Raw genomic sequence first — 16,562 nt, 5'->3', positions numbered from 1 at the left:
TTCAAATCGGGGTGGGATAGTCCCTTTAAGAGCGTTAAAAGCAGTGTGATATTATTAAAATCTTTAAGTATGCATGCAGATCTATATGAACCATCGGTTTCGGTACGTTCAGAAATGTACATAAAAAAAACGCATACATACTATTTCTAAATCATTAAAATGCATGTAGAAAGTGAATAATATCGAATTACATTTGATCCAAACTTTTATTTAAAAGCTTATTTTTTTATACGCCAACATTTGTGTGTGAGCGTATTCTGTCATCACCCTGTACGCTCGTTGGTTCGCCCGCCCGTCAATAATTGGTTTGTTAACACGATAGAGGCTAAGCATTGTGGTCATGAGAGGACCAACCCTATCGATATTCAGCGTTCCGCGACCTTTCGTACCAAAATTATGCCCCCTTTTCCGAAAACCCCGTGAACGCAATCGAGGCTACAGTTTATAACAGATTTTTATACCCCCACATTTCATTAGTGGCGTATTATGTCATCACTGTGGTTTGCGTCCTAGAGTTATGTCCTTTTTTCCGAAAACCTTGTAAATGCGATAGTGCCAATAGTTTTAAATTGACCTTTTTCAAAGTTGGCGAGAAGCATCGGGGTCATGAGTGGACGGATCCTATCGATGAACGTTCCGCGACTAATCGTTCCGGAGTTAACCCCCCCCCCTCTTTGCCAAAAAAACTGTGAACGCGATAGAGGATATAGTTTTTAAGTGATCTTTTTTCAAATTTAGCCCGAAGCATTGGGTTCATGACAGGACGAACCTTCCGTTCTGAAGTTACCAGCCCTTTGCTGAAAACCTGTAATCGCGGTAAAGAGCTACAGTTTTTATCGGATTTGTTTCAAATTTCGTGTGAAGCATTGACATTGTAACAGGACGAACCATATCGGTCGGTATTCAGCAATCCACAGTCTTCAATTCTGTGGTTACCCCATCCTTTGCAGAAATGGGATTACCCCTTCCTTTACAGAAAAACCTTGTGAACGCATAGAGGCCACAGCTTTTAATAAAACTGCTTCAAATTTGGTATGAAGCATTGGGGTCATGAGCGGAAGAAATCTATTGACATTAAGCTCTCCGCGACCTTCAGATCCGGATTTACCCCCACCCCTCCGTTTCCGAAAGCCTTGTTAACGCCATAGATGCTACATATTTTTTAAAAAGATTTTCTTCAATTTCTTCAAATTAACGGAGGTACCTTCCCTTTGCCTTATCAAAATATGTGATGAACAGCCAAGTTTTCCTTTCGAACAAGCTGCCGTCTAGCTTAATAAAAACGTCTTTCAATCCTCTCTCTTTTAAATCAAATTTAAATCCATCAACTATGGAAATTCTGCCATTAATCAAGTATAAAGTAAAAACCAGCAGTTATAATCAACATTGATCTGAAAACAGCGTTAGTGTCTCTTTTGTTTATCTACTTCAATATTGATTCATCTGAAAACATTGTTAGTGTCTCTTTTGTTTATCTACTTCAATATTGATTTAGATGAAAACAGTGACAGTGTCTCTTTTATTTATCTACATCAATATTTATCTAGTGAAGGACACTTCCGTATCGGATGCTTCGATACATTGTTTTCATATTCCTGTTGAACGCCAATTCTACACAAGTTTTGCTTATAATCAATAGTAATGCGGTATTTTAGAATTTGTGGTGGTGTAAATGTCGTTGTCATTATCATCATCATTACTTTTAATCATCGTTATATGAATTGCCTTATTAACAACATCTTATGTGCACACTTCATTGTGTTATCTAATAATAGAAATCTGATTCCTTTGCTTTTGTTATATTTAGAAATATCTTATTCATATCTTATTAATTGGATTGAACGATTTCTAATGCTTTTCGCAAAATAAATTATTCTGAAATACACATAACATTTACTTATACAATAATATATTTTTGTAAAGAAAGTAAGTAATTTAACAATGTGGTATAACTGTTTTTAATCATTTATTTTTCGCTTCTCTTGTAACCTTAAAATAGACGAAAATGGGTCTAAATACGCACATTAATATGAGCGTATATAAAATGATTTACATAAAAATTATTGTAATTTCTAATTAATTTTGTCCTGTGAAATACGTGAAAAAGTCAAATTGAACGGCAGTCGGTGTAGTCTATACGTCTCTTTTTATTATTATTTTGTCGTTTGTGAATCAGCCATTTTTAATTACTTCTACATTGGCTTCCGGGATATGTTCTTTTTTTGTTCATTACAAATGACGCTTGAAACCATAGAGTACAAGACGTCTTGTACTGATTTTAAAATATTCACTGTGTCTTAAATATTGGACTTTAGGATTCCATATTTTCACGGTAAGATAACAGCATCAGTTTTGATTTAAATGGGCCAATATGGAATTCTAATTCGTGTTTTTAATTTCGAATATCATAGTTTTAAGACTGAGTTTAGCTCCTTTAAGCTTCAATTCATTGTGATATTGTAATAACAGAATTCAGTAATATGCACGGATAGCTAAAAACTAAATTGAGAAAATGGCATTTGACTGAATAATACATTTTACATCTCTATTCAGACACAACAAATACGATCTAAATTTTGTTACTTTTTCAGTGTGACTCAAAAAGAAGAACGAGTTTCCACAACACAGGAACTTATAGCCCATATGTCTCTCAGACATACGACAGCTGATCATCGAGGTATATCAAATGACGATTTGTCAGTTAGGTCAGCTGCTAAAGATAATACTATGGCACTGAACAGTGGTATTGTATATGGGAATTCTAATGAAGACGTTGTTGATGAAGATGAAGAAGATGGTAGTGATGATGCGGACAATGAAGAGGGCGGTGACGATGATACGGGTGAACCTTATGCATTGTCCGAAGAACAATTGGACTATCCAAAAGAAGATACCCTGTATAACCCCATTTTCTTACCACGAAAAGTGCCCCATGAAATTAAAAACCGGAGGCGACCCTTTGCTAGATCTGACACCCCTGAAAGCAGATTAGTGATACCTTCTTCTAGTAGAAGGCGACCTGAAAACGTCAAGCAGTCCTTTACACCAGAGAACTCAGCCAAAATATCAAAAGAAAGGAAACAGAGACGCAGGCAGAAACGAAGAAGAAGAGACCGTAATTGATTTGTATCTCCTTTACAGCATTCAACCAATGAGATTGATTGTATCATGGAAAGTTTTCATGTGTATCTATTATCTAATGTAAGTGTTAAGTGTTACTCGGCCGCGAGAAATAGAAGATACGGTGACTAGCTCTAAGACTAATGTGATCTTACATATTTCAACATTATTAAAGCAAAAAATGTTGTTTTTTTATATTTGTATTATATATATTCTAGCCAAGAGTTTTATTCGTGACTTGATATCGATGCTGAGATGTTTTGTGTAATTGTAATTCGTAATATGGTATAAAACTCGTTACAGTAGTATGGACACGCTCTATTAATAATCTAAAAGATAACCACGCAAAGGTTGGAAATACGCCCACACGGTTGCTTTGCCAAGAAAGAAAGATAGCCATAGACAGCAGCTAATCCGCAAGGAAACATGGTTGTTCACCAAATTTGATAAGGATCCGTTATGCCTGTTAAAAACTGTAGCTTCTATTGTGTTCAAGAGCTTATCGGTAACTCTGTAATGGAAGGTTACAGAATCGATATAGGATTCGTCCTTTCATGGCCTAAATGCTTCACACCCAATTTGAAAAAATAAATCTGTTAAAAACTGCAGGTTCTGTCGCATTGACGGAGTTTTCGGAAATGGGGGCATACCTCCAGAAAAGAGGGGTATGCGATGCTGAATATCGATAGGTTCCGTCCTCTCAAGATCTCAATGCTTCACACCCAATTTTAAAATAAATCATTTAAAGATAGCCGCGCAAAGCTCGGATATACGCCCATACAGGTGCTATATCTCAATTACAGCTTAACTGAAAAGAAAAAATGGATGTTGATCAGATTTGCTAAGGAATGCCGTCAAGAAATCTAATCTCTATAGTGTTCACATGCTTTTTCAGACGCCTGGAACTGAAGGTCGCGGGGAGTTAAATATCAATAGGGTTAATCCTCTCATGACCCCAATGCTTCACGCCAAATTTGAAAGCATTCCGCATAGCACACTGTATGGCGTATGCCCTCCTCCATTAGCCGAGCCGGGGTAGAACTTTAAAGCCTATTGCTTTTCATTTCGTAGCCTCTGTCGTGTTAAGGAAATCGTGATAATTGTCAAGTAAATGCTATAGTTCTACTAACAATTCTGAAGTTGACATAAAATTAGATATTGGCGAAAATACCCAATGTCTTCATCCTTGGCCAAGAATAGTGTAATGGTTAAATTTTAATTTAAACAAGAATACCCAGTATATAAAAGACATGGTTACACAAGAAATTTTGGAAACCTATTAACGGTACAAAGAGTTACCCTCTTTATGCCAAATGTCAACAATTATTGATAACAATATTTAGTTTAAACAGTATTTTATTCAATAAATTGAACATCCGAATGACTGGGCACTGTCCTTTCCAGGCTTCCCGTCCTGCACCACTGACAAGGGGTAACAGCGGCCGAAAATTCCCGAGGAATGTTTTCGGCCACCACATGGAACGAAACCGAGACCTTCTAGTTAACGAGCCAGAATCTTATTCACTTACCCACCCGGGCTCCCGTAAATAATTGTACATGAACAACTAATATGCAAGTGTCTTTTTCTCATCATTGCAAGGGAGCAGTGTCACAGAGAAGGCACTGGCTCACTAACCAGGAGGTCCGGGGTTCGATCCTGGTCCGGTGTGGTTTCCCCTTGTCAGTGGTGCAGGGCGGAGGGCCCGACGAGGGCAGCGACTAGTCGTTCGGATGGGACTTAACACCGAGGTCTAGTGTACACTTCAGCGTGCACGTATAAGAACCCCAAGACAGATGGAATTCGAAATAAGAGTACGCCGTAACGTCGCTGTTTGGGCAAATAGTATAATGCTTGGCGAATGCTCAACTTTATTATACGGTTTGGTGCGGAACAGTAAGACATTAAACCCCATTTGATTTCCTTTATTTTCATTACAATACAGTATTATTTTAGTTTTTGCCATATATATATTTTAGTGAGAAAATTAATTAGTATTTATAGATGCTTTGTTTCAGTTTAAATATTTGTTAGCAGTTTACCCCCAAATCTTATCTGAAATATAAGTTTACAGCTTATAAAATAAATGCTGTTTGGAGAGAACTTATATAGGCCCTTGCCTGTTGTTCAATTTATTGAATAAAATATTGTTTAAACTAAATACTATTATCAATAATTATTGACATTTGGCATAAAGGGAGATAACTCCTTGTATCGTTAATGGATGCAGACCACCATTAATTTCCCCACTGACTTCAATGTTAATTCTGGCCTCTTTGCCAACCTCCAACTTTTCCCCCAAAGTTTCGTTGGGCTGAATGCTTTTCACTACAGACAGATGAACAAATGGTTATGTCTTTAAACTAAAATTTGTATCAGGTTGACCACCAAAATTTTGAGATACATGCAAACTTGAAGAAGCATACTGAAAACATGTAACTATCTGCCGTACATATATCACCGTAACCAACCTGATATCTCTGTTAAACTTCCGCCTCAAAATCATGAATATTTACCAAAACCTGGCAGAAAACGTTAATTCAAACCCTCTTCGTCCATTCTATACCAAAAAATCAACAAAAATGGGCATTCAAAAGGGGAGAAAAGAGACACAGAGAGAATTGCTATAAATAGACGAACTACAATTTATGGGTACCGAGATGGTGAAATTTAATGGCGGTCTGCCTCCTATATGGTTTTATATATCGTCAAAATTTTTTTCTTTATGGCTTCACATTATCATAATACAAAATAAAAAAAAAACCCAAAAAACAAAAAAAACCCAAAAAACAATTACTGCAGAAATGGTGACCTTTTAAAGTTATGTACTGTTTTGTATACTGGGTTGCAGCTCAGGTACATGCGCATTTTGTTCTAGAATTGAAGATTCTTTCTTAATTTTGTCAAAATGTGAGTTCTGCAAAAAGATTTAAAGAGTTTCAAACAAGTCACATCAAAAATATTCAAAATATTGGAATATTTTTCAAAAATTGACTTTCTACAAAATGGTCCATTTTGTACACTTTGTATGTCTCAAAATGCCAATATTTGCCTATTTCTTGGAAAGTTTGAGTTGAAAGGCATTTATTTCTAGAAACCTTGGCCAGTATACAAGAAGACAAGCTGCAAATTGGTTAAATTTAAGGTAACTGTAAGGAACTATAATAAAACTTGTAAGCCCGCCCCCTAAGAATGTCACTGTGGTAAAATAAAATCCAACTTGTGTCCACATAAGTAATACTGTTGAGAGAATATGGCTAATAGCCACGTTCTTCTATCCCTGGCTTATATACATACATATAAACACAGGTACTTATTAAAATATGGATTGATAAATGTAAAACAAATGCTGTATTTAGATGATACCCTGCTACTCTAATAAAAGGGCAATATTTCAGTATTTAAAACACTTTAACAATCAGATGTGTCCTTGAAATTACATAGTGTAAATTCTGTGGAAGCAAGTTGTTTTAGTCTTTACATCAATTCCCTGACAAAATGAGGTGGAAAACCAGAGTTGTGACATAATTCATAGCATAAAAGGAGCATGAAAAGACTATTAATTGCTATTTTATTGCTATGTAAGTGCCATATATTACAAGATCACTACAAATAATAGATTTTCATCCAAAAAGACACCTTTACAACATATCCATTTTGAGGTGTGGACTCATTTGGAAGAAATGTCATAGGATTACATGTTTGGCCATAAACAAAAAGTCTTAGAAATCCTTGAAATCTTATATGTAACTATTTGTTTGTGCAAAATAAAATTCATGCACAAAATCCAAATACTGCTAATTTGGAGTCAATATAATATACTATTCAAAAAAAGTAGGGGATATTTGATTTTGGGGGCATAATACTAAAATATGCAAATGACTACGAAAAAAGTCACTATAGAACCTAACAGAAGAAACATTTCCAGTTACATGTGACGCCCAAACGCACCAATAGCTACCGCATGGAATGCTGGTGATGCTTGGGATCATCATGGGGGTCCAACCCAAGATTTGCACGACTCTGACTTTGAATGTTACAGTCTTTGTGGCATTGAATTCCAGGGTGGAAACATCAGTTTAATTGTTTTAGTGACCAGAAAACAAATTTTGATATGCGTCGGCTTACCCAAAATGAAAGGTTACGTGCCCTTGGCATGCTACAGATCGGCACAACACAGGCGGTTGTGGCGCGGACGATGAATGTTTCTCAGTCTGTCATAAGCAGGCTATGGTCCAGATACCGTGATACATAATCTGTACAGGACAGACCACGCCCAGGTCGACCAAGGGCGACAACTCAAGCCCAGGATCGATTTATCCGTACCTTGGCCTTGAGAAATCGTGTCATCACAGCAAATCAGATCAGCGCTCGTCTTCAAACAGACACTGGTGTGAGAGTGAGTGGCCAGACGATTCGGAATCAACTGCATAGGGGTCACCTTCGCGCCCGACGTCCTCGCGTGATCCCTTGTTTGAGAGATCATCACATTCAGGCAAGACGTCGTTGGTGTAGGGATCGTCAACACTGGGATAATCGACGCTGGGTCAATGTGATGTTTTCAGATGAGTCAAGGTTCACTGTTGATTTTTTGTACAGACGTAGGAGGGTGTGGCGTCGTCGAAACGAGCGCTTCCAAGACGTTAACGTCATCAGACATGATCGATTTGGGGGTGGTTCTGTTATGGTGTGGGGAGGCATCACTGTTGCTGGAAGAACGGCTTTACATGTTGTTGCAGGGCGTGTTACAGGCCAGTACTACCGGGACAACATCTTGGCAGTCCATGTTGTGCCGTTCGCATGGCCGCCGTTTCATCTTCCAGGATGACAACGCAAGATGTCACAGGGCCAGGATCGTTACAGGTTACCTCCAACAACAGAACATCACCACATTACCTTGGCCAGCACTGAGTCCCGACCTCTCCCCCATCGAGCATGTCTGGGACATGCTTGGACAGAGGTTACGTCAACGTCAACAACGTCCTGCCAATGTCCAAGAACTTGCTGCTGCGTTGCAACAGGAATGGGACAATCTGGACCAAAATGACCTTAGACGTCTCATTAGGAGTATGCCACGTCGGATCAATGCTTGTTTGGCAAACAGAGGAGGATTTACCCGTTACTGACTTGGTTGTGATGCTGTGGTAACTTTGCTGTTTGACCCCGGGTATCATTTTACCCTTATAATGGTCAGTCTGTGCCTTACTTAGTCTAACGATCATTTGGAATAAATCGATGAATGTGAACTTCATTTCATTTTGTCATTTGTTTCTTCGTCAGTTTCATTAGGTGACTTTAATAACACTTAAAAATCAAATATCCCCTACTTTTTTGAATAGTATATGTTCAATCGAATATCCAAATATTATGTTCAAGAAAAGGGTGGGGTGGGTGGGGAGAGTGAGCCAGTCTAAATGAATAAATAAAGACAGAGAAATTTCCCTGCAAACACATAGATTTTACTTTCTCGGGAAGGGAAATGCAACAGTTTCAGGTTTTAAAAGATTAAAATTGTGTTAAGCCAGAGTAACACAGCAGTAAAACGCAGTTCACTCATGTTTTGAAAATTCTAACATACCTCAGCAGTACATAATCAGACTAAATTTCTTAACTTTTAAGTTTTTGTGAAACTACTGATTCTTTTTCAATATCTGACAAACACATGGATCCTTTTTAAGTTGTTTAACAATGTAAATAAAGACATGCAAGACATTTTGTTAGTTTTACAACAGATGAATAATTACAATTTTGACAGCAATATTAATAATAACTAAAACTGCGATGCAGTAATGACGGGTTTCACCCGTGCCAGGTTACCCTTGAACTTATGTCACTTCCGGTACCAATGAAACCGTTAAACAGGTTTCCACATAAGCACTGCACACATGAAATAAAATGGACGCAGAATCAACCAAATCCAGCAATCAATTCATTTTATACATGTAAGTGATCCTGATAAAACTACATTACTTCCGGTGATAATGAAAATGTTAAATTAGTTTTATGAAATCAAAAATATATCATCACATGGTAAAACGTTTATGTAAATCGAATAATAATTGCCACTTTTATAGACCAAAAACCTTGAAAAGTGACTTGTAGAAAACCGTCTATTTCTCTGCAACCGTACAAGTTAGAAACCATTTTTTGGTATCTGTATGATCGTATGGGTTCAATCTATTTGTTGATTGGAATGAAATATCATAACTTTAAAAACATAACAAATCAGACTCATTTGAATAAAATATCTGTTTTAAAGGCTAAAAATACAGTTTTTGCCAAAATGACGTTACTTCCGGTAATAATGAAAATCTTAAATTACTTGAATGAAATCGTAAATGGCATTAGGTATCACACGGTGAAAATTTTATGAAAATCGAATAATAATTCACACTTTTATGGACCAAAAACCTTGAAAAGTTGCCTGTTGAAAATCGTCTATTTCTCCGCAACCGAACCAGGTAGAAACCATTTTGTGATATCTATATGATCGTATGGTTTCATTCTATGAGTTGATTTGAATCAAATATCAAAATTTTAAACAAATAACAAATACGAATCATTTGAATAAATTATTTGTTTCGAAGGCTATAAATACAGTTTTTGCCCAAATTACGTCATTTCCGGTGACATTGAAAATGTTAAATTGGTTTGACCTAGTTAAAATTGACATTACGCATCAAATAGTGCCACTTTTATGAAAATCGAATAATAATTGACTCTTTTACAGGCAAATTAGCGTAAACAGTGACTCATGCAAAATTGCCTATTTCTCGGCAACCGCTCATATTACAAACTAATTTTCTACATACATTCTCTTCGTATGGATTATTGCTACAAGTTTATGAAAGTTGCGAAGAAATATTTTAAAATATGAAAAGCCTGAATGAGTTGTAAATAGCTCATTTTATCACCTTTCTTCACTTTTAAATCGAAATGACCCGAAAACGAAATCGAAATTAAAAAAAGTGAGTCCGATGTTGTCTGCGTCTTTACAGGCCACACCCTTTCAGTCATACCAGATTTGAAAAAAATAATATTTGCTTTCAAAAAGTTGTACCGAACTCTCAAAATTGTAATTTTTGCTAAATTTACGTCACTTCCGTTGCCGAAAGGTAACTTTACCGGTAACAAAAAACATTTTGGACCACGGAGCATATGAACTTTGTTTTATACAAATCGAGCAATAAATAATTAATCCAGGACTGAAAAACTGAATTAGCCAATGGCGGCCAAGGAACATTACGGTGACACAAAATGGTGCCATTTTTGGTCAAATCAGATGACTCTTTAACCCTGTGTAAAATACCACATAAAAATATTCATAAATAAAAAAGTTTTTTGTAAAAATTTTAATTTTCAAAATTTGGCGCCTAATATTTCCGACGATTCGTCGAAAATCAAAAATCTAAAGAACCGTAGCTATGTGCCTTGTCAAAATGTATCCAATGTAAAAATCCGACGATTAATGTTAATATTACGGCAATATTTCAAAAATCGACAACTTCGACGATTTCGGGCATTTCGCATTGTCGCAGAACGTTCGAAATAGCTTTAATCTCTAAGTCACACCCACTTTCCCAGTAAAACCGAGTAGTTTCTGAGATACAATCAAATTGGAAAATAATAACAATAATAAGAAGAACTAGACCTGCACTGAACCGGCTTTCAGGAATCAGACAGGAAGTGTGTCATACAATAGCCCATTCATCGAGCTACCAAACGATACTTTAGGTGTTTTGATCCGGTCACACCCGACGGTGAAATCACGATTTTTGTAAGAGCACCTATTTTTACTGGTTTTTTTTAATATAGAATATTTTTTCGACTACTTCCGGTTTACGGATCATTGTCGGGATAGATTTAACACGTTGTATGGGAACTTAACTTCCTGTACCATAAGTTTCAGAAAGATCCATTGGACAGTTTTTAAAAGAAAGGAAAATCAGAAGATTTTTAACGATATTTAGCAAATAGAATTGCGATGCAGTAATGACGGGTTTCAGCGGTGCCACGTTACCCTAAACATATGTCACTTCCGGTACCAATGAAACCATTAAACAGGTTTCCACATAAGCATTGCACACATCAAATAAAATGGACGCCGAATCAACCAACTCCAGCAATATCAATTCATTTTATACATTTTTTATATGTAAGTGTACAGTACTTCCGAAGATAATGAAAATTTTAAATTAGTTTTATGAAATCATAAATGGCATAAGGCATCACATGGTGAAAATTTTATGTAAATCGAATAATAATTGCCACTTTTATAGAACAAAAACCTTGAAAAGTGACCTGTAGAAAATCGTCTATTTCTCTACCACCGTACAAGTTAGAAACCATTTTTTGGTATCTGTATGATCGTGTGGGTTTAATCTATTTGTTGATTGGAATCAAATATCATAATTTTAAAAACAATACAAATCAGGTTCATTTGAATAAAATATCTGTTTTGAAGGCTAAAAATACAGTTTTTGGCAAAATGACGTTACTTCCGGTGACAGAAAAAGTGTTAAATTACTTGTATAAAATCGTAAATGGCATTAGGTATCACACACTGACATTTTATAAAAATCGAATAATAATTGACACTTTTATGGACCAAAAACCTTGAAAAGTTACCTGTTGAAAATCGTCTATATGATCGTATGGGTTCATTCTATGAGTTGATTTGAATCAAATATCAAAATTTTAAACAAATAACAAATACGACTCGTCCGAATAAATTACTGGTTTGAAGGCTATAAATACAATGTTTGCCCAAATTACGTCATTTCCGGTGACATTGAAAATGTTAAATTGGTTTGACCTAGTTAGAATTGACATTACGCATCAAATGGTGTCACTTTTATGGAAATCGAATGATAATTGACTCTTTTACAGGCAAACTAGCGTAAAAAGTGACTCATGCAAAATTGCCTATTTCTCGGCAACTGCTTATATTACAAACTAATTTTCACATACATTCTCTTCGTATGGATTGTAATGGGTTGTAAATAGCTCATTTTTTCACCCCTTTTCACCTTTAAATCGAAATGACCCGAAAACGAAATCGAAATTAAAAAAAGTGAGTCCGATGTTTTCTGCGCCTTTACAGGGCACACCCTATCAGTCATACCAGATTTGAAAAAAAATAATATTTGCTTTCAAAAAGTAGTACCTAACTCTCCATATTGCAGTTTCTGCTAAATTTACGTCACTTCCGTTGCCGAAAGGAAAATGTACCGGTAACAACGAAAATGACATTTCGGAGCATATGAACTTCGTTTTATACAAATCGAACAATAAATAATTAATCCAGGGCTGAAAAACTAAATCAGCTAATGGGGGCCAAGGAAAAATACGGTGATAAAAATGCTGCCATTTTTGGTCAAATCAGATGACTCTTTAACTCTAGGTAAAATACCACATAAAAATATTCATTAATAAAAAAGTTTTTCGTAAAAATTTAAATTTTCAAAATTTGACGCCTTATATCTCCAAAGATTCGTCTTGTCTCCGGCTATGTCAAAATGTATCAAATATTACAATCCGACAATTATTGATAACATTACAGCAAAATTTCAAAAAACGACAACTTCAGTGATTTCGGACATTTCGCATTGTCGCAGAACCTTAGAAATAGCTTTAAAATTTAAGTCAAACCCACTTTCCCAGTAAAACCGAAGACATCGAATCGATCCGACAAGTAGTTTCTGAGATATGCTCAAATGGAAAAATAATAATAATAATAACTAGACCTGCAAGCAGCACTGAACCGGCTTTCAGGAATCAGACAGGAAGTGTGTCATACAATAGCCCATTTATCTAGCTACCAAACGATACTTTAGATGTTTTGATCCGGTCACACCCGACGATGAAATCCCGATTGTTGCAAGAGCACCGATATTTTTATTGTCTTTTTTTTTAATTATCGAATATTTTTTTGTCTACTTCCTGTTTACGGATCATTATCGGGATAGATTTAACAAGTGGTATGGGAACTTAACTTCATGTACCAGAAGTTTCAGAAAGATCCATTGGACAGTTTTACCTCCCTTAAACCATTAGACGCAGATTTACAGATATAACGATTTTTCGACTTTTTCAAAGATTGTGGCCCTTTTAGACCATTTATACTATATTGAGGCTTTTCATTTTGGATTCACACCATAGACCACCGTAAGGACTCTAAGTAACAGAATTTAAGAAAGGAAATAAGATAAGTTTTCGAAATAAAAGCGTCTGAATAGGCTCCAAAAAGGAAAATAATAGATTTTCAGCGTTCCATTATATATTGCCTAACCCGCGAATTTTTACCATTTAGATGTCACAAGATCGTCCATTGTTCGAACTATCCAATGACAATTTAGTTGTTTTGATTCGGTGAAATCTGGCGTAGTAATCACTTTTTTTCGCAAGATCACCATTTTTTTACTTTTTACGGTTTTTTTTCTCAAAATATCGGAAATTTGTTCGACTACTTCCGGTTATTGGATCATTGTCGGGATAGCTTTAACAAGTTGGTTGGTTACCTTACCTTCTGTACAAGAAGTTTCAGAATAATCCATTCAGCTGTTTTCCAAAGAAAGAAAATTAGAAGATCATTTTCAGTTTCAGAAAGATCCATTGGACAGTTTTACCTCCCTTAAACCATTAGACGCAGATTTACAGATATAACGATTTTTCGACTTTTTCAAAGATTGTGGCCCTTTTAGACCATTTATACTATATTGAGGCTTTTCATTTTGGATTCACACCATAGACCACCGTAAGGACTCTAAGTAACAGAATTTAAGAAAGGAAATAAGATAAGTTTTCGAAATAAAAGCGTCTGAATAGGCTCCAAAAAGGAAAATAATAGATTTTCAGCGTTCCATTATATATTGCCTAACCCGCGAATTTTTACCATTTAGATGTCACAAGATCGTCCATTGTTCGAACTATCCAATGACAATTTAGTTGTTTTGATTCGGTGAAATCTGGCGTAGTAATCACTTTTTTTCGCAAGATCACCATTTTTTTACTTTTTACGGTTTTTTTTCTCAAAATATCGGAAATTTGTTCGACTACTTCCGGTTATTGGATCATTGTCGGGATAGCTTTAACAAGTTGGTTGGTTACCTTACCTTCTGTACAAGAAGTTTCAGAATAATCCATTCAGCTGTTTTCCAAAGAAAGAAAATTAGAAGATCATTTTCAGTAATCTAAGGATTTTTCAACTTTTTTGCAAGATTGAGTTTCTTTTTGGACAACTTATGTTATTTCAATGCTTTTATTTTTGAACTCACGCCAAAGTCCACCCATAGGACTCTGAGTAAAAAAAAGTTTAAGAAGAAACGTAGTTGTTGTGTTTGAGAAAAAGGAAAATGCTCAAAAACGGAAAATGCTAGATTTTCGGCGTACCATAATTGATTTTCTAGCCATCTAAATCGTATCATTCAGATGTCATGTGATAGTCCATTAATGGGGCTATCCAGCGACACTTTAGTTCTTTTGGTCCGCTAAGATCTGATAGAGAAATCAAGTTTTTCGCAAGAGCGCTAATTATTTTTAACCTTTTTCTTCATTTTTTGAATACGTCCGGTATGGAGATTATTGTCGGGATAGTTTTAATAACCCATCTGGGCAATTAGATAGCCACAGGGCTCTGTAATGATATATTACATTATCTGATCAGATAAAATGGCCCTGAGAAATCCTATGTTCAAAAGTGCGAAAAATTCAAAAATGTCAAAATATCGAAAATTAAATTTCAATAACTCAATACATATTATACATCGTTAGAATCGTATTTAGGTCAGTTATCTGAATGTGTAACCTTTTCGTAAAAATCTGATTAAATAATAAAATAATATAGCATTTTCCAAAATTTCACGAATTTTCGACTTTTTTCGATTTTCAGTCCCTTTTTTATCCTATTCCAGACATTTCAAAGTCTTATTGGGTGGTTTCATGCACAAGACTATCGAATGGACTATCGATAGAGAAAGTTAAAAAAAAAATTGTAGGTTAAGGTTTTGAGATAAAGGCGTCCAAAAACGCTCCAAATCAGAAAATACTTGATTTTCAGCTTGTGATATTTTGCTGCTTGATCATAGTATCCGTATAAATTGGGCATCATACGACAGTCCATTCCTCTGGCCACTCAAGGAAAGCTTAATTCGTTTAATCCATTGATATTGGGCTGAGAAATCGAGTTTTTTCCCAACACACCCATTTTTTGCGTTTTTTTCGAAATATTTATCATTATTTCGACTACTTCCGGTTTCCGGATCGTTGTTGAAATTGATTTGAAAACCGGTCTGACTATATAGCTTTATGTTCCAGTAGTTTCAGAAACATCAATTAAAGCTTTCAAAAAAATATAAGGGTTATAAAATGGGCAGAAAATTCGAAAAAAATCGAAAAATAAAGGGCGATAACTGTGAATGAAACTTATATTATTGGAATCGGATAGACTTCAGGTATCCAAAAATGTAGGTCAAATTTGAAAATTTTGCAGAATAACAACAATTGTCTCGTAAACAACGTATTTTCAAAATTCGAACGACAAAAGCCATAGATGAGTGTTCGAAATTGAAAAATGTGAGATAGCCAATATCTCGGAAAAGATTCGGGGTTTCCGAAAATGTCATTTGTTTGAAAATAGGTAAAGAATTGACGAAACTACGGTCGATTTTCAATTCCGGAAAAAGTACCAAATTCGGTTACTTCCGGTGTGCGCAGAAGTTTCAAAATTGTTTTATGAAGTAGCCACCACATGGTTTCCCAATAGAAACTTTGGTTCCAGATCGATATCTGTTTTCGATCATGGAGAAATAGGCTCCCGCGGAAAAAAATAATAATAACTAGACCTGCAAGCAGCACTGAACCGGCTTTCAGGAATCAGACAGGAAGTGTGTCATACAATAGCCCATTTATCTAGCTACCAAACGATACTTTAGATGTTTTGATCCGGTCACACCCGACGATGAAATCCCGATTGTTGCAAGAGCACCGATATTTTTATTGTCTTTTTTTTTAATTATCGAATATTTTTTTGTCTACTTCCTGTTTACGGATCATTATCGGGATAGATTTAACAAGTGGTATGGGAACTTAACTTCATGTACCAGAAGTTTCAGAAAGATCCATTGGACAGTTTTACCTCCCTTAAACCATTAGACGCAGATTTACAGATATAACGATTTTTCGACCTTTTCAAAGATTGTGGCCCTTTTAGACCATTTATACTATATTGAGGCTTTTAATTTTGGATTCACACCATAGACCACCGTAAGGACTCATAGTAACAGAATTTAAGAAAGGAAATAAGATAAGTTTTCGAAATAAAAGCGTCTGAATAGTCTCAAAAAAGGAAAATAATAGATTTTCAACGTTCCATTATATATTGCCTAGCCCGCGAATTTTTTCCATTTAGATGTCATAAGATTTTTTCAAAGATTGTGGCCCTTTT

The 16,562-nt window shown here is 35.6% G+C and overlaps 1 protein-coding gene across 1 annotated transcript in view; it reads left to right on the top strand.

The window, feature by feature from the left end:
* LOC126811299 (uncharacterized) overlaps positions 1–3,770 on the top strand; it is a 105,067-nt gene extending 101,297 nt beyond the window's left edge. The window contains exon 10 of the mRNA XM_056099129.1: positions 2,592–3,770. Coding sequence (XP_055955104.1) covers positions 2,592–3,123 — 532 coding nt within the window. The 3' untranslated portion in view covers positions 3,124–3,770. The remainder of the gene's footprint in view (positions 1–2,591) is intronic.
* The last annotated feature ends 12,792 nt before the right edge of the window (positions 3,771–16,562 follow it).

This window comes from Patella vulgata, chromosome 2, assembly GCF_932274485.2.
Source record: "Patella vulgata chromosome 2, xgPatVulg1.2, whole genome shotgun sequence".
NCBI lineage: Eukaryota > Metazoa > Mollusca > Gastropoda > Patellidae > Patella > Patella vulgata.
This window is presented reverse-complemented; position numbering and strand designations above follow the sequence as displayed.